Source organism: Equus quagga, chromosome 10 (assembly GCF_021613505.1).
Source record: "Equus quagga isolate Etosha38 chromosome 10, UCLA_HA_Equagga_1.0, whole genome shotgun sequence".
In the NCBI taxonomy this organism is placed as follows: Eukaryota; Metazoa; Chordata; class Mammalia; order Perissodactyla; family Equidae; genus Equus; species Equus quagga.
In genome coordinates this window covers 116,007,669-116,033,037 of record NC_060276.1, presented here as the reverse complement: position 1 = coordinate 116,033,037, position 25,369 = coordinate 116,007,669, and the positions used below count along the sequence as shown (strand labels likewise).

General features: G+C 44.8%; 1 protein-coding gene across 1 annotated transcript in view; it reads left to right on the top strand.

The window, feature by feature from the left end:
- Nucleotide 1: 1 nt before the first annotated feature.
- The window catches only part of WWC3 (WWC family member 3), a gene marked incomplete at its 5' end in the record, with an annotated part of 117,181 nt that continues 91,813 nt past the window's right edge, over nt 2-25,369 (top strand). The window contains one exon of the mRNA XM_046672906.1: nt 2-174. Coding sequence (XP_046528862.1) covers nt 2-174 — 173 coding nt within the window. The remainder of the gene's footprint in view (nt 175-25,369) is intronic.

Here is a 25,369-nt window from a genome sequence, read left to right as displayed (position 1 = left end):
CCCCACCGCGGCCCCCGTGGTCCCCGCGCCCCCCGCGCCGCCGCCGGCCCGGGCCCGGGAGAGCGCCGAGCTGCCGCTACCCGCCGGCTGGGAGGAGGCGCGCGACTACGACGGCCGTGTCTTCTACATCGACCACAACACGCGCCAGACGTCGTGGATCGACCCCCGCGACCGGTAAGGGCGCCGGCGGAGGGCGCGGGCCCGGGCCAGGATCTGGGCGCCGCATCCTTCTAGCCCGGGGAGAGGATCAAGGACTCGGAGGCCTCTGGCTCTGGGCGAAGATCGTGAGTCCGCGGGGCGCGGGCGAGGACCCGGGCGCCCCCACCCCCGGGGCCCTGGCCGAGGATCGAGGCGCCCCCTCTCCCGGCCTTGAGCCCCCGGCGTGCAGAGCCCCGGTCTCCTCCAGCCCTTGCCGCGGGGCGGACGCTCGGACTTGATTCCCTCACGTCACCCGCTGACCGGCGCCTGGGAGTTGGGCGCCTGGAATTTCCTCTCTCGGGGCTGACGGATGGCCCTCTTTTCCTTTTTCCGCCTCGGCCTCGCCCATCCCTGCCAGGCCTCTACGTCCCACCGCCCCCGGCCCCGCGGTGGCCAGATGAGCTGTCATCTTGGAGCAGAAACGTGCGCCCCAGCTTCGCAGTGTGGGTTCCTTGCCTGGCGGGCTCAGCCTAGTTTCCATCCAAAGAGTGATGCCAGACGGGACACTTCAGGGATTCCCAATTCTTTTGGAGCTGGGAGAGCCTGTTCTCAAACTGTGCTCTTTAGCGCCTTAAATATTGAGTTAAAATTTTGTTTGAAAGAGCCTTGTGTACTGCGGCCAGAATGGAGTATGATTAGACCCATATGCTTTCGGAATAAACGAAAAACAAGAGTTGAATTTTAGGTTTCATTTTTGTGCAAGATGGGAATAGGACACTGAGTTGTCTTATTATTCATGGAAATAAATCTTATGGACTAAAAGCGGATTCTTCTGAAAGCACTACCAGATTGCATGTAATTAGGTTAATGCAATGAGGCTTTTCCTTAACTTTTTGCTCAGTTGTCTACTGGTTTCAATGGTTCAGCTGCTTTTGGAGAGATGCATTCTTTTGTGGAATTGGGAATTCTGTTGAAACCAAGTGTTTGCAGTGGTTATCTGATATCTTGTCCTATCCTGAGCAACTTCTCTCCACGCTGGGCCTGAGTGCCAGAAAGGAAATAGTGCAGGCTTCCCAGCGATTTGAGGACTTGAAAAGGCCCAGTGTGGTGACATTGCGCCTGCTTCCTCCTACCTGCACAGGAAAGCAGTGCTGCATGGCCCTGGCCTTTGAAAATAAACTTTTGGGGAGGGAAGCTGCTGAAGTATTGTTTGAAGATTTCTCTGGGTTCAGATAGGGAAAAACAAAACAAAGCAAAAGGATCTTGGTGCCCTAACATTCTCTCTGAACAGTGCAAACTTGTGGACTCAGAAACTTAGATAAATCTTAGCACAGTTGTATGGCTTACGAAGATGCTTAGTTATATAAAAAATCAGGTGAGATCATATTATAACTTTAACCAAAAGCTTGAGCCATAGCTGTATGATCAAGCCTTGAATGGTTCTAGAATTGGTAGAACTGCTTGGTATGTGGTGCCCTTTTATGCTGTATATCTGTTAAAGACCCAAACAACTGGAAAATGAACCAGTTAAAAATACCATTTTGCTTAGAAAAGGCTAAGGCTCGTTTTATGAGGGTAATATAAAACCGTTGTGGTTACACTGGCGTGGAGATTCATGATGAGAAATATAAACGTAAGAATTTCTGCTTTAACGATACCACCCAGGACATAGGTGAGCAGACCCTCCAGAAGTCAGCTTGTAGAATCAATCTTTCTGTATATTTCATACAAATGTGTGTATTTCATACACATTTCCTATGTTCCTCTTTCCACAAATCTGTTTCTGTTACTGAATGACATTTTCACCCTTTTCAGACATCACTTATGTTATAGATTTTTAAAAAGCCCTGATTCTAATGCTAAAGGTGTTGATCGAGTGAACAAAAGTGGATATTTTGCATTTTTTGTAAAGTAAAAACACATGTATACTTTTATGAGATATTGTTTTTATAGTGAGTGAAAATTCAGCAGGGGACAGCTTGCACTTCAGCTCCCATAATACCTTGCCCGAAATATGTATGGAATGTTAAGCAAGCCACAAACATTTAAGTGGACTCTACCCGAATGGTGTAAATGGTGTAATAGTCATTCTTCTTACTCTTTCAAAACAGAACCCTGCTGATTTTTATAGGGGACCAGTTATCCTTTAAAGTTGTAATTGCTTTTTACTGTATGGAGAAAACTGTGTGTCGGAGCACAGCATTTTCTCCGCGTGCATCTGACAGTTAAAACTCTTTTGGAGTCATGTTTGATTCACACAACCAGAAAATGGTGTTCAAGAAATGAAGACTTTCCCCAAACAGTTTCCAAATAGGGAACTGACAGCAGAGAGGCAAATCAATAAAGAGGTTTTTAAAGAAAATGAAGTTATGGAGGAATAAATGAACATGGTAGGTTAGGTGACATTTGTTGCTTACTGAAAACATCATTTTATATATAATTTAGTAAAAACTGTAATAGCATAAAATATGCTGCTGTAAGCAAAGTAGCCAAGGGTTATGAACAGTCTCTTCTGGAGTTTTATAGTAATTTCATTCAGTGTTGTGTTTAACAACATTCAATATTACCAGCTCAGGGCGTGTTGGTGAATTATGTTGCTGTTCTTTCTTTTTCAAGTTACAACAAAGAGGTTGCAAGCCTAAGGAAACATCTTTACAGATGTGGCTACAGATGTGTAAAAATCTATTTTCAAAATAGAATTTTTTTAGTTTGATTATGAACCCACCTTAGGTTTAAATTCACTATCTCTGCAGATTAGTGGTGTGCACATAATTTTTGTAGTTAGTTTTCTGGGAGCCTTACCCAAAAACTTTGTTAAGAAATATAAAATTAGTTCGCCATTTCTCTGGCTGGTTTCCGTGGGTGAGTCCTGTGTGGTTTACATTAGTGGTACGTGTGTATTCTACATATATTAACTCAGAGTTCAATGACCACTTTATGAAAAGGTATTTAGCATTTAGGCAGAAAATATGGGAAGAACATTTTTGCCTCCTTTGGAAAAATTCAGTGCCTTCCGCAGGTGTGTACGTGTGTGCTTCCTGGGGTTGTGTTGATATTATCCTATAGATGGACTGAGTGGTGGAAACTTCATGTTCTGTTTCCCAGCTCAGTTGGGATTGTACAGTACTGGAAATGCCAACCTTGAGCAGCTCAAGAATGGTGGACCATACCACATTTGAGATCAAAGCAGAGTGTAAATGATCGTGATGTTGGCAGAAGGCCCAGATATATCATGACATAAGCTTTTAGGGACCCATTTGTTCACGAGCTGGGGTTTGACCTGCGCCACATGGAGGAATTCTGTGGCATGTTAAAAGTCTTTTGAACAGGCTATTGCTTTATGGAGAAACAATCCATGGTTCTGGAATTTGCCAAGTTGGAGCCACACATAACAGAGCCGGATGACATTGTTGCTATCGTCTTGGAACTTTTATTTAGTATTAATTAATAGGAGGTATATTATATTTACCCCACAGAGTGTATTTTGGGATTATATAAACTTTCCAATAAACAAGTAATTATTCCTCCATTTTTCATTGTTTAAGATTGTAGATAGTGTTTGTATGAACATGGGGGAGTGTCTTACTTTTCAGGCCCTAAGGGATGGGCTCCTGGAAGAATTTTCTTCCATTTAGATTATGAACAACTTCGTGGTCTATTCTTGGTCTAATATCTTTCTTTTTCTTTCCTTCCCTTTTTATTTTTAAGTGAATGGAAAAGTCATTCATTTCCAAAAATAGCTCCCGGATGTTTGGAAATCTCTACGTTTCCTTTTCTTCCCTTTTGCTCTGATTTTGGGAGTATAAATAATGTGTTTCACCTTCTCTGGTAGGTTCTACTTCAGAAACCCTTGGGTCAAGTGACATGTTAAAGGTCACTTGGTGAGCCTCTTCTAGCCCAGGTCCTTTTTACTAATGTTGGCTGCCTTTCCAATAAATTCAGTAAAATGAATCTGATGGAATAACAGCAGAGTTAAATTCTACTGGGTTCAGTTACCCCTATTGAAATCCAGTAAAATGAATAAATAGTTACAGAGATGCTTGCCCTCCTGTGTGCTGGGACGGTAGATAGAGACTAGGTTTGTCTCGGAGATGGGAGACAGACACAAAGTGAAGACAGTAATGGTGCCAAGGCGCCGTCAGCAGGTGGTGGTGGCTTCTGAGAAAAGGAGGGCAGGCTCACTTGAGTCTGGAGGTTCTCGTCCGTCGATCTCCTAGGTTGAGGGTTTCTCGTGCTTTCTCAGTGCTGGGGAAGAAAAGGGGGACTGAGAAAAGTGCTGGAGCTGAGGAAGTGCTGGGTGTGTTTAGAATCAATAAGGGTCAGAATCACAGAGTCACTGTGACTGACCCAGAGTCTTTGGGTGAGGGAGGGAAGACTCGGGCAAGACCACGAATAGCTTAGAATCCTACAGCTTTGGGTTTGGAAGAGCTAGGACCGTCTTGTGCTAACTCCTCGTTTTGCATTGGAGGGCCACAGCCAAGGGGTGTCTTGCCAGCAGTTGGAAGGACAGGGACTTGAGCTGAGTCTTCTGACCCCAGCCTGGTGCTCTTCCCAGCATGCCACCCAACTGCCCAGTCGCTACTCAGTTTTAAGCATCCTGCCTCTGTTCATTCATTCATTCAGTAACTGTAGCACAGCCACTCAGTTTCAGGCACTGTTCCAGGGTTTGGGACTCCAGTCGTGGGCACCAGCAGACAGTCCCTGCCTCTGTGGGGCTTCCGCTGCGCTTGTGATCTTCTCCCTTAGGCCTCGCCATGCTGTTCCTGCCTCCTGGTTTCTCCCCGCTGGGATCCCTTGGGTCTGAAGGTCCACAATGGCTGCACAAGCTGTAGGTGGATAGGTGATGAAACTGAGGCCAAGGGAGGGTGACTTAGGAACCTCACTTCTCATAGCCTATGAGGGGCAGTGTCTGTCCGACTCCAGAGTTGAGCCCAGGTCTACTACCTGTATTTGACCCTCCCTTGGCCAGGTAACTGTGTGCCCCTTGCACTGTGTTGTACCCGCCAGTTATATTTTTTTTTTAAGTTTTGGTTTGTTTTGGTTTTCTTTCGGTCAGGAAGATTTGCTCTGAGCTAACACCTATTGCCAATCTTCTTCTATTTTGTATGTGGGATGCCACCACAGCATGACCTAATGAGTGGTGTGTAGGTCTGGGCCAGGGATCTGAGCCCGCAAATCCTGGGCCGCTGAAGCAGAGCTCATGAACTTAACCACACCACCGGGCTGGCCCCAACCCCCACCACTTATTTTTATCTTGCCTTCATTGTTGTTTGATATTTAACACCCCCTCCCCCCCCCCCCCCGTAGAATAATGGCCTCCCAAAGATGTCAATGTCCTAGTCACTGAAGCCTGTTAATAAGTTACCTTTCATGGCAAATGACATTTGTAGGTGGGATTAAGTTAAGAATCTTGAGATAAAGTGATTATCCTGGATTATCTGCGTGGGCCCAATGTGATCACAAGGGTCCTTTCAAGAGGGAAGCAGGAGGGTCAGAGTCTGAGAAGGAGATGTGACAGCAGAAGCAGATATTGGAGTCATGTGGTCATGAGCCAAGGAATGCAGGCAGTCGCTAAAAGCTGGAAGAGCCAGGGAAGTGGATTTTTTGTTAGAGTCTGCAGATGGAACACAGCCCTGCTGATACCTTGATTTTAGATGAATGTGACTGATTTTGGACTTCTGACCTCCAGAACTGTGAGATAATAAATTTGTATTGTTTCAAGCCACTTGATTTGTGGTAGTTTGTTACAGCAATAGTTGGAAACTAACACACCTCATGCGTTATTTTCCCAGTGAGAATGGAAGCATCTGGTCAGCTTGGTTTCTTTGATAACAACCACAATAGCTGATGTTTGTTGTGTGCTTAGGGGGTGCTATACTAAGCATTTTATGTCCATTTTCTGTCTGGCTCCTCATAATATCGCTAAGAATCCTCGTTTCTTGTGGACTTAGTCTGGAGTCTCACTCACATTAGGCACCAAGTCATCTGATAAGCTAGCCAAATATGAGGTTAATATGGGAAAAGTTTCCAATGGGAACTATTGGAGGTTTTCACAGATGGTAACCGGCCTGAGCTAGAGAGATCTGGGGCACTAGGACTAGAAAAGGCAGGGATTATGTCAGAGAAATTGTAATGGAAACAAGAAGTGCACAGGATTTAGCTAATGCTTGAATTAAGGCAGGTGAAATCAGGAGGGAGGTCAAAGGACTCTGGCTGATAACCTTAGGAGGAGCTGAGACGCACCAGGGGCCAACCTGAAGGCCTTCTGTTAACCCTGCTCAGAAGCCTTTGTTGTTTTTGCTGCTGTTGTTTTTGATTGTGTTCAGTGACTTGGTTATGTGCGGAAGCATGTTGAGTCACTCAGCATGCTCTGTTGCTGAGGGCCAGTGTCCTAAAAGGTATCTAAACTGGGCCAGTGTCTTTAGATCAGGGTTTCTCAGCCCTGGCACTATTGATATTTAAGGCTGGGTAGTTCTTTGTTGTGGGGCTGGCCCATGTAGCGTAGGATATTTAGTAGCATCCCTAGTCTCTACCCACTAGATGCTGGCAGCACCCCCCCCCCAAGTCATGCCAATTAAATGTCTTCAGACATTGCCAAATATCTGCTGGGGGACAACATGGCCTGGTTGAGAACTCTGAACTACTTCCATCTACCTGGTTACAATGATTCATGTTTAGGAGCTGAATTTGTTTCAAGTAGATTGACGGTTACTGAGCTGGTACATAACAGAGGGTAAGACCACATAGGTCTGACTTCTGTGTTTCCGTGAAGAAGGGATGTTAAACATATTTATATAAAAATCTCTGAGTTTACTACACCATACAAATAGTAATACCAGTATATGAAACTTTGGGGATGTATTTTAGTATGAGTATATTCTTCAATTTTTAGAATATTCTCAATTGATAGGTAGTTACTGAATGTCAAGTGTATACATACACACAGTGGAACAGAAGAAAATGAATCTTTTACATGTCAGTGTTCTGCAGCAACCTAGAGAGCTGGCCTGGCCTTCTGAGCGTGTGTGCGTGTGTGTGTGTGTGTGTGTATAGGGGGCGGCTACTATTAGGCTGCCTAAGGTGCCCTGAGACATCCCATCCCTTCTGTGGATGAGGGAGCCGTGAGAGGATTGATTGCCTCTGCCTTTGCTCATAAGCTCTAGAAAGACAGGGCAAGGGCATCTTGAAAGGCTGCTTATGGACCTGTGGAATCTCCAGTGTTTTCCATCTGGAGGGGCCTCTTTTTATTTCCTTAAAGCTCAAGGGGCTAAGGGAGAGAGGGAAGGAGAAAGGGAGGTGGCTGGGTCAACCCCTAGGTGACGAGCCCTGCAGTTCAGTGGGTGGGCCATCGAGCCAGGCAAGAGGTCTTCCTAGTGGCTCCTATGTGCCAGCCTTGGTGCTACCAGATAGGTCACTGCCAAGGTGAGTACGACATTTCCAGGCCACGTGGAGTCCGGTCAGGACACCACATAGCTGCTGCTGGACATGAACTCTTTTTGCTGCTTGGAGGCCTGTCCTGTGGACTGTGCTTGTGTCCAGTGCGGGGGTGCCCTCTGAGTGTATGGGTCTACTGGATTTGCCCTGAAAATTATCCCCCTTTAAAAAATTGAGATATAATTCACATACCATAAAATGTCCTGTTTTAAAGTACACAATTTAGTGGTTTTTAGTATATTCTCAAGGTTGTTCAACCATCACCACATTCTAATTCCGGAACATTTTCGTTGCCCCAAAACAAAACCCTGTATGCATTAGCAGTAACTCCCTATCTCCCTCAGCTCCTGGCACCCACTGATCTGTTCTCTGTCTCTAGATTTGCCCATTCTGGACATTTCATCTAAATGCAATCATGCAATCTGTGGCCTTGGCTTACCTCACTCAGCATAATGTTTTCGAGGTTTATCTCTGTCACAGCATGGATCAGGGCTTCATTCCTTTTCATTGCCAAATACTATTCCATTGTGTGGCTAGACCACATTTTGGAAGCCACCCTGAAGTGCCCTCCATGTCCAGGTATTCCTTGCAGAATATGCGAAATAGCTATGTCTTTAATTCCGTTATGTCAATTCCCAACTGTTTTACTCAGAGAAAAATGACCATTCATATGTTTACAGTGTCAATATAAACATGACCTCGTGTGCTTGATGGAAAAAACCAGGTCTTAGGCTGGCCGCGATCAGCCGTTGTCCGTTCTCGTCTGCTAGCTGCTTGTTTTGGCTCCTTGATAACCAGGAGCGGGCTTCTCCGCTGGAGCTGGACACAGTCAAACTGGGCAGGGAGCTTCAGGAATCCCGGCGCCCTCTGCACGTGGGCCAGGTAGCCCCATGTTTTAAGCTCCCCTGGAGGTTGCAGTGTGTAGCCAAGAGTCACAACCATTTTGTGCCAGGACTAGCGGAAAAGTGTTATAGGAGGTGGTGATGGTGAACAAAGTCGGAGATGGAAATCTTAAAATTGAGAGACTTTTTGCATTTATTAATTTGTCTCTGCAAATTGGGCAAAGATGGTGATTTTCTCTTTTTGAAGGAGGAGAACGTGCCCTTGTCCTGTGGATCAGCTGGACAGACCTGCATTAAGGTTCTGGCTGTCATTTAGTTTGCTGTGCCTGCTTGTAACCTCTTCGAGCTTCAGTTTCCTCTCATATAAACTGGAGCCAGTGTGGGCTATGGCGAGGGTTCATGAGCAAGGCGGCCATATGTGGAGCTCATGTCCCGCACACCAGCAGCCCCAGCAGCAAGGCAGCTTGGAATTGTCGCATGAGGAACACCGCATTGTATTGCGGTGAGGTTGGAAAGCTGCTGGTCTGGACGACAGAGACCAGGAAGTCCACGGCACGTGCAGGTGGAGAACGGGCCCGGTGTGCATGCCTTGAAAGGGAGGACTAAGTGTCTGTATTCGAAGTTGTTTGTAAGGAATTTGTGTACCTGTTTGGGGGAGATGATGGCGGGGACTGTGAAGACGGGGCCAGGGATGGGCAATATGTCTTTTTATCCCTTTTGCTTTTTGAACCATGTGAATATATTAACTTTTCAAAGAATCGAATGAAGAAATTCAACATAGGAGAATAGGGTGGTATTATAGACATGAATTTAAGAAACTCTTCCCCCTCTTCCTCCTCCTCCTCCTCCTCCACCACCCCTCTCTCCCACCCGCTACCTCTCTCCCCTGTGTGTAAATTTCTCTGGCAGATTTCTGTTGCCTAACTTGAGCTTGAGTACCTTCCTGTTTTTAGTGAAGATCTCACAACTCCATACAGTCTAATGATGTTGATCTTACGTGGATATTTTCAGTTCTGTCACTGTGCATTTGGAACTTCAGAATTGTAACCAGTAGCTGTTTTATTGCATACTGCTTGGGAATTGCTCATCCCGTCTTTTTCGAAAATGTTCTCTCGCCCATTTTTCCTGGGTCTCCATTAATTTTTGGAAGGGTCAGTTACATTGGGACAGGTAGGCTTCTTGGGTGAAGCCTGTGAAGGTTTGGAGTGGGGGCGTTTCAGGCTTCCTGGCCCAGGGCGACTGGCAGACTTTGCCTGGCAGGTCAGGGATGAGGCAGAGGTCATACCCAGCTGGCCTGCCGGGCTCTGATCTCCAGGATGGGGCCTGGCATTGAGACCAGTTTGGGGATGGTCTGAGTGCCCATATTCGCACCCTCCCCTCCATTCTCCTTCTTCTGTCTGGAAATGCCTCTCATGTACACTGGCCTACTTCTAAGAGAAAATTAAAGTTTTTAAAGAGGGGGTGATGCTGTCCTGACAGTAGGCGCTTCTGAAGCCTGGTGTACTCATTTATGAAGTCGAATGTACTGCCTGTGACTGATCAACTGGTCGATGCAGCTAAAGCAGCAAAACACTTAGTAAAAATTGCTTGGCATCATGGCAACCAAAGAACAGCTTGGTTGTTTTTTCTTTGAAACCACCTCCTCTGTCTAGTTCCAAAACATTTTCTTCACCCCAAAAGGAAACCCTGTACCCATTAAGCGTCACTCCCCATTTCCTCCTCCCTCAGCCCCTGGCAACCACCAGTCTACTTTCTGTCTCTATGGATTTGCTGGTTCTGGACATTTCATAAAAATGGAATCATACAAATTGTGGCCTTTTGTGTTGGGCTTCTTTCACCTAGCCTACCGTTTTTGAGGTTCATCTGTGTTGTGGGGATCTGGTTTTGTGGTTCTGCTTTTGGTTTAATACAGGGGACATTCCATCACGTGATCCTAACTGAGGGCAGCTGTGTGAACTTTGCCCACGGGAGCCGCTGGCACTCTTTAAGAAAAATAAATTGAGGATCAAAGGAAAGAGATTTTAGCTTTTATTTTGTTACTTAATTTAGCTTTTTAGTTTGTTACTTTGAGAAAGAGAGAAGTATAAAATATTTCACGCTTCTTTCTAAAATTAGGGACAGGAAGTCAAAAAATTAATATGTGGTAAGGCTTTTTAATAATCTAGATGCTACGTCTGTGCTAGGTGCGATGGAGGATAATGAGTAATTAACATCACCTAGCCCTTTTCTTCAAGGAGATGAAAATACAACTGGGGAAACAAAAGGAACCTATATAAAGCAATAAGCTGGTGATGGAGTGGTTACCAACATGCTGCCAGCGGGTAAGTCAGCCTTGAAGTCAGAGGATGCTGAGGGTCCAGGTCAGCTCCTCCCGCCTGTGCCATGCCACCAGGCAAGTCCTTGAATTTCTTCGTGGCTACATTTTCTTACATGAACAAGAAGAACGACAGTACTTGTCTTTAGTGAGTCGATGAACCAATGTTTATTAAGTGTAAACTATTTCCCAAATGTGATGGCTGGCCGTGGGACATCTTAGGGCGGGGGTTGGCACACAACAGCCCACAGGCTGAATCCAGCCCACCACCTGTTTTTGTACAGCCTGCAAGATATCAATGGGTTTTTCACTTTGTTTTTTTTTTAAAGATTGGTACCTGAGCTAACAACTGTTGCAAATCTTTTTTTCTTTTCCCCTTCTTCTTCTCCCCACAGTCCCAGTACATACTTGTATATTCTAATTGTAGGTCCTCTGGTTGTGCTACATGGGACGCCGCCTCAGCGTGGCCTGAGGAGTGGTGCCATGTCCGTGCCCAGGATCCGAACTGGTGAAACCCTGGGCCACCAAAGTGGAGCGCGTGAACTTAACCACTCGGCCATGGGGCCGGCCCTGGGTTTTCCACTTTTAAATGGTTGAAAAAGAATAAAAAGAGTAGTATTTTGTGAAATTCAAGTTTCAGTGTCCATAGATAAAGTTTTATTGGAGCATAGCCATGCTTGTGCGTTTATTGTCTGTGGTTGCTTTCGAGCTACAACAAGGACAGAGTTGAATCGCTAGACAGGGACCATGTGGCCTACAAAGTTAAAAATATTTACTGTCTGGCCCTTTACGGAAAAAGTTTGCTGACCCCTCATCTTAGGACAATACAGAACCTAATCATAGTCAAGGAACCGCTCAGTAGAAACTTCTCTTCTTCCTCAAAAAAGAATGTTGTATGTGTCAAAAGACAGCCAAAGGAAGTTAGATCATTTAAATAACATGCAAATTGGCTACTTTATATAAGAAGACAGGGAAATAACCACTTCTAGAAAGATTTTCATTAAAAATACACATTTAATTCTTGGGATCTAATGCACAGCGTTGTGATTCTAGTTAACAGTTCTGTATCATATGTTCAAATTGCTGAGAGAGTAGATCTTAAATGTTCTCACCACAAAAAAGAAATGGTAGTTATGTGATGTGATGGAGGTGTTAGCTAACGCTATGGTGAAATCCTATTGCAGTATATAAGCCTATCAAATCAACATGTTGTACACCTTAAACTCACACAATGTTATAGGTCAATTGTATCTCGATAAAGCTGAAAAAAAATGCACAGTTAAAAAGCGAAGGTTTAATGGTACAGGAAGTTTTAGTTCCTGGGAGTATTCGGGTCTGAAGCGTTCATTCTTTTGTGCTCCCAGGTGAACGAGTCCCCCCCACCCCATCTGTACTTTATGAACTTCAGTGTTCAAGGCCGGTTAAGGGAATCGTGTGTGTGCGCATACGTGCCTGCTCAGAGTGTGCAGAAGGAAAGAAGAAACCCAGCTGCTCTCTCCCCCTCCCCACCCTCCTTCACAGACCTGGAAACGCAGAAAAGACCCCTTGGGACCAGTGTCACAGGGAGAGCCATTATTAGCCTGTTCCCCTTCAGAGGAAGCTGAGAGGTGGTCAAACCCCGAACCACTGTGCAGTTCCAGCCAACGCAGTGCACAAAAGGCAATTGATATGATTCCATTTATATAGCGTTCTTAAAGTAATAATACTATAGAGATGGAGAACAGATTAGTGGTTGCCAAGGCTTAGGGATGGGAGGCAGGGGTGGATGTGGCTATAAAAGTGCGGCACAGTGCTACAGGCATGCCGTGGTGGACTCTTTCTGTATCTTGATTGTGGTTACAGAAACTACTCACATGCGCGAATGCATGTGACCTCTGAATAAGCCCTGTGGATTGTTCCACTGTCAGTTACCTGGTTTGGGGTTGCACAATCGTTATGCAAGATGTGACATTGGGGACATGGAACCTCCCTGTACATTTTTTTGGTAACTTTCTGTGAATCTGTAATTATTTCGAAATAAAAAGTTAAATATTCCTGGTTTTGACCATTTAGATTGCCCCCTGATATTTATGCATATGTAAGTACTGTAATTATACTGCTGCTTGTGTGTAGTTATTTTCTCTGTAGTGTTTTTTTTCATGTTTGCCTTAGGAGATAGTTCCAGGCATAGGGTGAGTGCAACCCAATGGTTGGTTGGTTGGTTGGTTGACTGAATACACTTCTATTTGGGAATGTTTTAGAATTACAGAATAGTTGCAAAGATAGGACAGTTTCCCCCATTGTTGACATCTTATATCGCTATAGTATATTTGTCAAAACTAAGAAGCCAACCTTAATACATTACTATTAACCAGACTCCAGATGCTATTCAGATTTCACCTGTTTTTCCAGTAATGTCTTTTTTTGGTTCTGGTGGTTTTTAGAGCTATTGAATTGCTGAAAGTTGTATGGTTCAAACCTAATTTTTGTAAGTTTTTCCTACATCTCTCTTTGTGGGTATTCATTTCTCCTTTGTGCATTTGATGGACTTATTAGACATGCTCTGAGGTCTTGTGGTCGAGGGCAGGGATTCTAAAGCATTGTGGAATCCTGGACCCCGGGAAAGCTGTTCAAGGTAGGGAATCTGCATTTGGAAACCCAGACAAGCACATGTAAGCTTGCATATGTTTTCAGCAGGATTACAGACTTCTCGAAGCCCAGAAGGGGCTTGGTTTGAAAAGGGCAGACACTCCCAGCAGTGCCTGCCACACACGTTGTCAGGATTATTGCGTGAAGGAATGCGTGCTTGCTTGTGTGTTTGCAATCACTATAGCCTGGGTACGTCATACAGCATCCATTGAAGAATGATTCGTGGAGAACCTTCTATGCTTTCTCTAACTCTTCCCCAGCCTCACACTCAACCCAGCATTAAACTGTGGTGTGTGCTGCTTATCAAGCCATGCTGTGGCAGGCATCCCACATATAAAGTAGAGAAAGATGGGCACGGATGTTAGCTCAGGGCCAGTCTTCCTCAGCAAAAAGAGGAGGATTGGCAGCAGATGTTAGCTCAGGGCTAATCTTCCTCAAAAAAAAAGTAAATAAAATAAACTGTGGTGTGCAGTACCAGATATGATCCCCAAGTACTGGATGGGTTTCACATGAAAAGAGAAGCAATGGATGAACCTCAGGGACAGGATACTCAGTGAAAGAAGCACATGCAAAAGACACCATGTTGTATGATTCGATTGATACACAATGTCCAGAAAAGGCAAATTCATAGAGATAGAAAGTGGATTTGTGGTCGTCTGGGTCTGGAGGCAGGAAAGGGGAGCGACTGCTGGTGGGCACCAGGGATGTTATTGGGGTGATGGAAATGTTCTAAAACTGGGCTTTGTGTTGCACAACTCAAATTTACTAAAAATTATTGAATTGTACACATAAAAAGGGAGGGTCTTATGGTATGCAGATTATACCTCAATAAAGTTGTTTAAAGAAAATCTTTTAAAGTGCACCTGTTTTTAAATTCAGGCGGTTGCCTTGCCTTGGTAGTTGGACAGACCGGGCTCTGTAGATTAGACTTGGCAGCCTCTAACCGTGCAGAAGGCTCTGGGCTTCTCAAAATGTCCGTATAGTCGCCAGGGACACTTACCAAGAAGCCACAGATTAACATTGCCCAGGAGTTTTGCCCACTGTAAGGGGAGAATACCACCATGTAACAACCTTGTAATCATTATGTGATTAAAAATATGGTTGGTTTGGGGCCAGTCCCGTGGTGTAGTGGTTAAGTTTGGCGTACTCCACTTTGGTGGCCTAGGTTCGCAGGTTTGGATCCTGGACATGGACCTGCACCACTTGTCGGTGGCCATGCTGTGGTGGCAACCAACATACAAAATAGAGGAAGATGGGCACAGATGTTAGCTCAGGGCCAATCTTCCTCAAGCAAAAAAAGCAGAGGATTGACAGTAGGTGTTAGCCCAGGGTAAATCTTCCTCAGAGGAAAAAAAAAGTAAAAAAAAAATTACATGTATGTATATGGTTGGTTTTCACGAAGACAACTACCTTTGTCATTCAGAGGAATTTATCTTATAAGGTGACTCACTAGTACTACTGTTTGGTTTACAAAAGTTGGCATGATATCTGCTTATGTGGCAGTGTTTGGAGTAAAATGAAGTTTGTGGATAAAGGACCAGTTGATACTTGGGCCTTTAAATATGAGCATTTTTATTTTTCACAGTTTTGGGAGAACCTCTTAAAATTGTATTCCATGCTTTTTGTTTCTTCCTAGATATATTAAAATGTAACATTTTCTGATGGTTAGGGTCTGTACACGTGAACATGGGCGTCGGTATGTCCTGGAATGTACCACTAAGCACAGGGACCGCCCACATGTGGTTGGGCCTGATTTTAGACATGCTGGGCTTGAGTCTGCCTGCTGGCTCTGCAGCTTGAAGTGTGCCCTAAGGCAGTATTTGGGCTCTTCCAGCCTGAGATTCCTCTTGCAGAAGATGGGGGCACTTAAGTCAACATCTGGTGCGCAGTAGACACTCACATTTTAATTGTTCTTGTGGTCATGTTAGATAGTTGTTCAGCTTTGTGATTCTTGAGCGCCTTTTTTCTTCTGCCTCAGAGCGCTCAGAGTTCACGGTCACTATTTTTCCCTCTGTTTGGAGCTGTTCTTTGCGTTCTCTTCATTTTGTGTCTGGGTAAGTGAAGTTGCTGGAAAGGAAATGTTACTAAAGAGAGTCAACAGATTAGAGCAGAGCCATCAAACTTTTTTGGTAAAGGGCTAGGCTGTAAATATTTTAGGCTTTGCAGGCCATAGGGTCTCTGTTGCAACTGTTGCACTCTGCTATTGTAGCTCCAAAGTAGCCAGAGACAATCCCTAAATGTGGATGGGCCTGGCTGTGTTCCAACAACACCCGTTTACAGGGACAGGAGGCCGGCGGGTTTGGCCTGCAGGCCCTAGTTTGCCAACTTGTGATCGATGTCATGCTTGTGGACCATGTTAACACAACCAAAGCTTTCACATCCTTTACTTCCATTATTGTTGTATTAGCTTGGATACAATACCTGAAACTACCCGAGATATGCATAATTATTATTTCCAGGTATGGATGGCATCTTGTTCTGGAAGTTGGTATTTGTATCGTTCAGTGATGTTAGAGACTTTTAAAAAATTCACATCATATGATTAGACCTTGTTCCATACGTAATATTGGATGCAATATTGGACAGATATTAAGAATGGGAGAAGTTAATTCAAGGTCAAGATCTTCAGCTACATCTTCTCAGTATCATTATACAATGTCTATGAGACAGTTTTCATATGTACATTAACAGTTTTTGGATGTACATTTAAGTGCACAGAGGAACTTAACTTTGAGGATGAAATTAAGTTTACCCACATCACCGTGCTGTTTCGGCTTTGGAAGGAAACTCTCAGAGCGCATGTCCATACTGCTGCCTCTGGAAAGTCCTCAGTCTTTTGGGCTGACATGCTAGCGGTGGGAGATGGGAAAGTGAGTGAAACAGGGTTGGAGAGAGGCAGTGAAAACTGGTACCAGTCACTTCAACAGTTAACTCAGCTACTTCCCTGGCAGCGTGTGCCCAAAGCTGACAAAGATGTTCCTACCCTTAGGTTCACTAATTCCATTAAAAGATGTTCCTACCCTTAGGTTCACTAATTCCATTAAAAGATGTTCCTACCCTTAGGTTCACTAATTCCATTAAAACCAGAGTTCGCAGCTAGGGGTGGTTTTGCACCTCAGGGGACGTTGGCAATGTCTGGAGGCATTTTTGGTTGTCATAGCTTGTGGGGAGGGGTTGGTACTGGCATCTAGTGGGTGGAAACCAGGGATGCTGCTCACCATCCTACGACACACAGGCGGCCTCACCACAAGGAATGATCTGGCCCATTTGTCAACAGTGCTGAGGCTGGGAACCTGCTCTGGGGTACACCGATGAACCATTCTCAGACAGTCCTCGTCCCCATGGGGCTTACAGTACAGTGGTGGCAGATGGCAATAACCCACCGCGTCAGTACTCGTTATGGGGAGAAAATTCCAGGGTCGGGTGACTGGGCAGTGTAGCTAGTTTGTGTAGGGTGTCAGGGGAGGCCTTGCTGTTATAGGGGCCTTTAAGCGATGTCTGCAGGAGGGGAGGAGGAAGCCTGAGGTGTCTGGGGACAGGCTTTCAGGGAGAAGGAGGTGTAGGTGCTGAGGCACAAGTGGTGAAAGAGGGTGGCTGGGTGAGGCGGCTCCTGAAGGGCCTTGTGGGCCATTGCAGGAACTCTGGTTGTGACTCTGAGCAGGTCGGGAAGCCATTCTACTGGGGAGACTTCCCATTTTATTGGAGTCTTTCTGACTGCTGGTGGGGGACTAGGAGGGTGGGAGCTGAAGCAAGAAGACTAGGTGGGAGATGGTGGCTGTCCTCAGGGCCAGGTGATGGTGGCTCAGACTGAGAGATGGTTTCTCTCAGTCCTAGACATGGTTTCTTTCTTTCTTTCTTTTTTTTTTTTGCTGAGGAAGATTCGCCCTGAACTAACATCTGTTGTCAGTCTTCCTCTGTTTTGTGCACGAGCCACTGTCGCAGCGTGGCCACTGATAGATGAGTGGTGTAGGTCCATGCCTGGGAACCAAACCCAGGCCACCGAAGCAGAGTGTGCTGAACTTAACCACTAGGCCACCAGGGCTGGCCCTAGACATGATCTCTTAAGGATCAAGACCCTGTGTTGTAGTCGCCTGTCTCATCCACTGCTGTTTCTGAGGCCCTCCCTCAGAATCCTTGCTGGCTTGGGGAATGCAGGGTGCTGCTAGAATAGGGAGTATGGCTGTAATGTGTGGATCAGCACAAAGGAGCTGGGCCTTTTTCCTGTACTGTTCCTCAGCTTTGCTCAGGGGGGCTGCAAGGAATTCTGTGGGACAGGAAATGCTGTGCAGTGGACGTATTTCATCTTGTTATTTTAGCATTCAGAGCTGTGTACTCAGCATGTCTTTGGAGAAGATTTATATTTGCTTTTGGAATACCCATATAGTGTTACAAATTCTTGTGTTTAGAAACTTAGTTTTTTTTATTATTACTTAAGAAATGTGGTGGGTAGTTGCTTTCTAATGGTTGAGGATTGGGGATCTCAGATGATAAGGCTCCACGCCCCAGTGGCCAGCTCTGCAGAGCTTGTTCACGTTGTGACTGTTCTTCAGAAGCGCTGTGATGCCATTTTGTTTGCCAGAGAGAAACTGCTTCAGAAGGCATCTCAGCTAGATCGTTCCGTGATTGATCTGGCCCAGGCTAACCCAAGACCGTCATCTCATCAATCTCAGTATTAAAAGTCAAGACACCGGAAACGAAACCCTCCCCCCTCCAATATCATAAACCTCCAAAATGTCACCATGCAGATGGCATATTGACAAAAATGTCAAGGATTACCAAGAATAGCTTCTTGCGTTCACTTGTACTTGGGGCAGAAGGACAGAGTAGCATTTGCATTTTAAGTGCCACCATGGTGACCAGAACCAATAACTTCTGTTTGAGGAACTCCCAACATTCAGCTCTATCTTAGGGCTTTAGACATACTTACTTACAATTTTTAAATGAGGGGTCACGTACTTATTCTGCCTTTAAAATTATTAATAGAAAAGATTCTTTTTCTTATGCCTTTTATCACCCAGCTCCTTTAAAAATATGGATCACTGTAAGGTTTTATATAAACATGTAACGGATAAAATACTTGTTTGTCCTGAGTCAGCATTTCAGTTCTCAATCTAGTGCCAGTTCAATAAATATTTGGAATCCAAAGTCTGCACTTCCTTCAGATGGGCTAATTTTTATCTTGCCATGTAAAGTAGAGAAACCTGTCACTTTCTTTCCATCTGTTTCGGGGTGGTTAGTAGCCACTATTTCATTGGATGGAGTGGATATAATCCCTTTTTTGCACCTGTGAAAATAACACCCTAGCATGTCACTGTGGGGACGAATGCTACTTTTATCATTTTCAGAGATATAAAACCATGGGGATTAATCCCAACCAGGTGGTGGGGTGGGAGCAGGAGCTAAGCTGGTCCTTCACCTTCCTGAGCTGCAGGATTCATTTGTGGAACACTCTCCACACTCATGGCTGTTCAGTGACAGCTTCGATTCCACAGGCGCTCTGCAGTATTGACGGTCAGCTCTTCATCGACTGTGTCTTTCCTCTTCTCCTGTGGTCTTTCTTAACGTCTCACTGGAATTCCATTGCTTTCCCTCTCTACCTGGAGTTAAAGAAGGTGCCTTGGCATATTCCAAACTACTAAAATAAACGAAAATTGGGAAATTTTCCATGAAGCAAACCAATGGCATAATGGTACCAGAGGCATTTAAGTTCCTGCAATTTTTTTGCGAAGCCATTGGCTGGTAACATTTGCAGAGCTGCGAGGTGTAAGGAGTGGTTGGGGTTTTTACCTCGCCAAAAAGGCAGCCCTACATTAAAGTTATCATTCTTGTATTAATTAATGGGTTTTGAAGAAACTGAGGTTAAGTTCTTTTTTCCTCCTATGAAAGTAAAGGTGAGACAGAAGTGTGACCTTTAGGCCATTGTTCTTTTGATAATTAGGTCTTATACTCACTGGAAAGATAGGATCAAACTCAGAACTCTCAAGGAGCGAGGAAAAGAACGTGCTGGAGAAAGTGGCGAGTAGTGCAGTTTGTTTCTAAAGGAGCAAACGAATACTAGGTACAGTAGGGCCTCGTGGTGATGACCTCCACCCCAGTGGAATTGTGTAATAAGACAATGTCTCACTATCTCCGATCGGTATTAATAAAGCCAGATTTCTGAAATACCTACAGGAGCTATCTACAGTGAACGGAATTGGAGCGTCAGAGGCTTGAAGCCACAGGCATGCCTTCTATTTCGAGGTGGATCTTGCTCCTCAGGTTCCCACAGGAATCACAGACTGAATGTGGCCATCAGCAGTCAAGTGACTGGGTCCTTCCTGGCCGATGACATCTCTAACCACAGCTTGTTAGCCAGCTCAGAGTTCCATCATTCTTTCTTTCGTTGAGTGGCCTAGTCCGCAGCTTCAGTTTCACCTTCACCTTTGGTCCTTATTGGTTCCCATCAGAGTGTTAACGTTTGCCCTTATTCAGTGTTGTAACGAGCACACCATGGGCTGTTGATATTGAGGACACCACTCCATTTTGTTTGGTGCTCATCTTTGTGGACTGAACTATGGGTCCTCCCATCAATTCTGGGGGCATGGTTTTGAACCTATGCATTGTCCTGGTTATGTTGCTCTTGAGTACCTTATAACCAGGCTTTTGTCATTACCTTCATTTTTCTGAATGTTATACATCTTCTGTTATTTGAAAATGCATAGATTTTTTTCAGAGAGAGAGAGGGGTAGCATGTCATACTCTTCACCCATGATGAGTGTAGCATTGGGTAAAACTCTGAGGTTTTAGCCACAGAAATGCTCTCAGTTTTATATTAATTTAATATATATTAATGTGTGTATTATATACAGCATCCTAAGCTTGGGCTTTTCAATCCTAGATGCATGTGGATTAACCTGGGGAGCTACATATTTGTATATGTTTGCGTTTGTTTACACCCCCCCCCCGGAGATTCTGCTCAGCAGGGCCCAGGAAGCCCCCTGATATCCATTTTTCTCCCATTTTTAAAGATTGAGGTAAAATCCCCATAACATGAAGTTAACCATTAACCATTTTAATGGTTAATTCAGTGGCATTTAGTGCATTCCCAATGTTGTGCAACCACTGCCTCTATCTAGCTCCAAGATATTTTCATCACCAAAAAGAAAGCCTTGTACCCATTAAGCAGTCACTCCCCATTCCTCCCTTGCAGCCCCAGGCAACCGCTGATCTGCTTTCTGTCTCTGTGGTTTGCCAATGCTGGACATTTCATATAAATAGAATCATAGACGATATGGTCTTTTGTGTCAAGGTTCATCCATGTTGTAGCACATATCAGGACTCCATTCCTTTAATGGCTAAAAAGTGTTTCATTGTATGGATAGACCACATGTTGTTTACCCCTTCGTTTGTTGATGGACTGGACGTTTGGGTTGTTTCTACCTTTTGCCTATTGCGAATAGTGCTGCTGTGAACACACATGTACGGTTATCTGTTTGAGTGCCTGCCTTCAGTATTCTTGGGTATATACCTAGGAGTGGGATTGCTGGCTCATATAGTAATTCTATGTATAACTTTTTGAGGAACCGCCAAACTGTTTTCCACAGCCGCTGTACCATTTTATGTTCCCACCAGCAATGTACAAGGGTTCCAGTTTTTCCACATCCTCACCAACACTTATTTTCTGTTTGTTTGCTTTTTTAAAAAATGACCATCCTAGTGGGTGTGAAGTGGTATCTCATTGTGGTTTAGATGTGTGTTTCCCTAATGACTAATGATGGTGAGCATCTTTTCATGTGCTTCTTGGCCATTTGTATATCTTGGAGAAATATCTATTCAAATCTTTTTCCCATTTTTACGTTGGGTTTTTTGCCTTTTTGTTGTTGAATTTTAGGAGTTATTTATATATTCTGGATACTGGACCCTTACCAGATAAATGATTTGCAACTAGTGTCCATTTGTGAAAAGTTCTCCTGGGGGTTTGAATAGCAGCCAGGCTCAGGAACCACTAATCTGGACCAGTGACTCTTGGGGCTTCCCACAAACACCTGAGAAGCTTTCTAAAAAACAACCCAACACAGCCCCTTATCCTCAAGCTACTCAGGGAATTCTGATAAGCCCCCTCCCCCCAAAATAAACAAATAACTACATGGCAGAGCAATAGTTTGACTAAGGTAACTGGTGACCTAACTGAATGGACAGATATCATCAAAACAGAGAATATGGCAGTTTCATAGAGAATCAGCCGGCATCAGCTCCCTGCTCCCCCTCTCCAGAATGTTCTGTGCAGAGCATTTGTTAAATGTGCAGTAGGCTGCCCTTCATGATGCTCACTCACATTACAGGACGCCCTGGCCCCCCTGAAGTACCAGCAAGACTTGCCATGTTGTCAGGCCTCTCAGGAGGTGACATTTCATCTGTCTGTTTCTTCTGTGCCCATGGGAAGGGCGCCTCAGCATTCGTGTGAAGACGCTGAGCTGTGCACTTATTTCTTTTCAGTTTCTTCTGATGGAGAGAGCACTATTGGTGCTTGCTTGGAACATCACTTTAATCATGTTAATGGGGAACATTGCGGTTTCCCACTCCGAAGAAAGATATTGTCGGCCTGTTTTCCCCCTACCTTCTGTATCCTTAATTCTAAAGGATGGCTGTTGGCTTGGCTCAAAACTGAGAAGGTGGGATGGTGCTGGGGCAGTTGGTGGAGCTTACTAGTAAAAAACGTTCTCATCTGATAGGAAGCTGGGCATGGCCTGCGAGGGCGGGGTCCCCAGAGTTGTCAGCTTCAGGAATCTCTTAAGAGAAAACACCTTCCACTGGTCTGGCAGTGTTTCTGCAGCATCCTTTAGCAGCCTGGTGGGTCCCTTCTTGTTCCTGGGTTCGTAGGGGCTGAGGGCCTGCCATATTCTGTGTTCGCGGTTCTTCCTGTACTTTCCACTCTAGTCTGCCACGTGGACTCCCTCTCCCATGTCTCCAGCTGGTCTCAAATGATGTGCTTCCGTATGGACTTTGGGAACATAGGGACTCCTAAGAACAGATGTTGATGGGTGGGAAAGGAGACATAAAGGTCACCTCGGAAGGGTCAGTTCTATAGAAGTGCACGTGTTTTGTTAAATTCCAAGTTAGGGTGAAAGGTATTTAAAATTTTTTTTTAATTTTATTGGGGTAATAATAGTTTATAACATTGTGAAATTTCAGTTGTACATTCTTATTTGTCAGTCACCATATACATGTGCCCTGTCACTCCTTGTGCCCACCCCCAGCCCCTTTCCCCTCTGGTAACCACTAAACTGTTCCCTTTGTCTGTGTGTTAGTTTATCTTCCACATATGAGTGAAATCATACAGTGTTTGTCTTTCTCTGTCTGGCTTATTTCGCTTAACATAGTACCCTCAGGGTCCATCCATGTTGTTGCAAATGGGATGATTTTGTCTTTTTTTATGGCTGAGTAGTATTCCATTGTGTGTGTGTGTGTGTGTGTGTGTGCGCGCATGCACATGTGTGTGTGTGTATATGTATACACACCACATCTTCGTTATCCAGTCATCAGTTATTGACTGGCTTGGGTTGCTTCCACATCTTGGCTATTGTGAATAATGCTGCAGTGAACATAGGGGTGTATAAGTCTTTTTGAATTGTTGATTTCATGTTCTTTGGATAAATACCCAGTAGAGGGATAGCTGGGTCATATGGTATTTCTACTTTTAATTTTTTGGGAAATCTCTGTACTGTTTTCCCTAGTGGCTGCACCAGTTTGCATTCCCACCAACAGTGCATGAGGGTTCTCTTTCCTCCACATCCTCTCCAACATTTATTATGTTTTCCTTGGTGATTATAGCCATTCTAATGGGTGTAAGGTGATATCTTAGTGTAGTTTGAAAGGTATTTTTTGCTGGATGGTTTTTATAAGATCATTTTACTTATATGCTGCATTCAACCTTGGAGAAAGAAGGCAAATGAAAATATATTTTGAATAATCTCCTGATCAGCCGTACGTCTCATGCTTAGCATGCGCTCTCTGTACCAGTTTTAAAAATTGAGGACTGTTTTAGAACTACTGTTTCCCTCTGAAAAAAGAGAAGCTGACCCTGGGGTACGTGTTGCCTTTTACTGTTTACCGCGTGTAGAAGCGTCTTGGCCTGACACGTGGTTAGTCCATGCATTTGGTTGACACTTTGCTTTTCTCTCCTCATTGCCAGGCTTTATACTGTCTGGGGCTTGCCCTTGTCTCTTGCTTTCCAGAGCTTTTCCTGCACTTGGCAAATGGTGATACAGTCATCCACCCCTGGGTGAAGAAATAATTATTGATTACTGTTTTAAAGATATTTTAAATATTCAAGGTGGAATTCTCAGTTTCAAAAGCAGATGCTGGTTAAAATAACTGATCATGTGCTCCCCATCTATGGTTCCTGACTGCTCAACTACCATCTTCCCTCTCCGTGGAGACGCCACGCACACCGGAGACAGATGTCTATGTACCTTTCAGCATCACTTAATACGAGTTGTCGCAACCTGGACTTCAAGTTACAATTACCTAAAGAGCGTTTAAGAACTGCTGTTGTTCATGATCTACCACAAAGCAATTAAGTCCAGCTTCCTGGGTGAATCCACATGTCCCCATTGATTCTCACTGCAGCCAGGGAGGAAATCCACTGTCTTAGGGGACTCCATCTTGTTCACAGTAATAAATATTTGTTGATGATTTCAACCCCTTCGTGAAACTTGGGCAGATAAGCCTTGACCTTGGGAACCAGAAACGTTGAGGCTTGTAAAGGGGAAAGAAAGGTGGAATGGGTATAACGCCACTGTATTGTTTGGGAGCAGTGAGAGGGGGGATAAGGGTTTGATATTCTGCCTACCATAAAAATAATTTACGTTTCTGTTGAATCACTTCCTCCTCTGGGCTTCCATGGCTTGCTCTCGGTGCCCCTGCCATTGAGGGAATTTGTCGGGTAGTGGTGATTTGTTGTTTATTTGCTCCCTGGCTGAGCTGAATTCCTTGAGGTTAACTCCTGGCACCTAGCATCTCAAAGAGTTTTCCTGCAGTGAATATTTAAACAAATGAATAGCACTTAACAGTTTTCATAGAGCTTCTCCTAGGGTGGGGTCCCCAAGCTCTCTTATCCTTAGCCAAGATTACATGCCTGAGACTGTGAGCATCATTTATACCAAGCTTCGTGCCTACCTCTGCTTGGCAGGAGCTCCCTGTGCATACCATCTGTTCCCTGGGCCACTCTCTGGGAAGGATTTTCCTACCTCTGTGCCTCACCTTGGCCTGTGAGTCAAATGCCCACTGGTGCTGGGCCCCCAACCAAGTGGCCAGATGTCAGAGGTAACAGGGAATGGTGGGGACTGTGGCAAGTTAGCAAGTGGCCTCTTCTAAAGGGGATGGCCCCTTCTAAAAGGGATGGCCCTAATCAGCTTCAGCCATTTTTTGTCTTTGGGGACTATGATCCTCATGTGCCAGCTCTTCTGATTTTCAAGAGAGTTAGAAATTCAAGTGTTTGAAATGAGATCTCCTGAGTTTAAACATTGGTAACCCATTGGGGTTTTGGTAGAACCCTCTGAGGGCCAGCACTGCCAACCAGACAGAACACGTCTGCAGGCTGGTTGGCCCCCGGGCGGGCTTATAGTTATGTGCTTCCAGCTCTTGCTGCCTGGTTTGCCCTTCCCCCTGGGCAGAGAGATGCAGGAACCTGGGAAGAATTAATTGAGTGAAGAAGTCAGTGATGGCCACGCTTGTGAGATCATGGGAAAAGGACAGGAGAGGAGGCCATGTTGGATTCTGGGTAAGCTCTCCCTTTTAAAAGATGACTTATTTTATTTGTATAAACACATCACAATCCCATCTAGCCCTCTGCTGCCTACAATTACTGCGGTGTTTGGGTGTCGTCTGGTCTTTTTCCTTTTTGTAAACAAAGGAATCAAAACGTGATCGTATATGAAGTACTTCTATAGCCACCCGTTCTCCCTAACCGATAACCACAGCTCTTCCAAGTTATTACAGTGTCTTAGTAAACACACTTAAAAAATTATCCCAG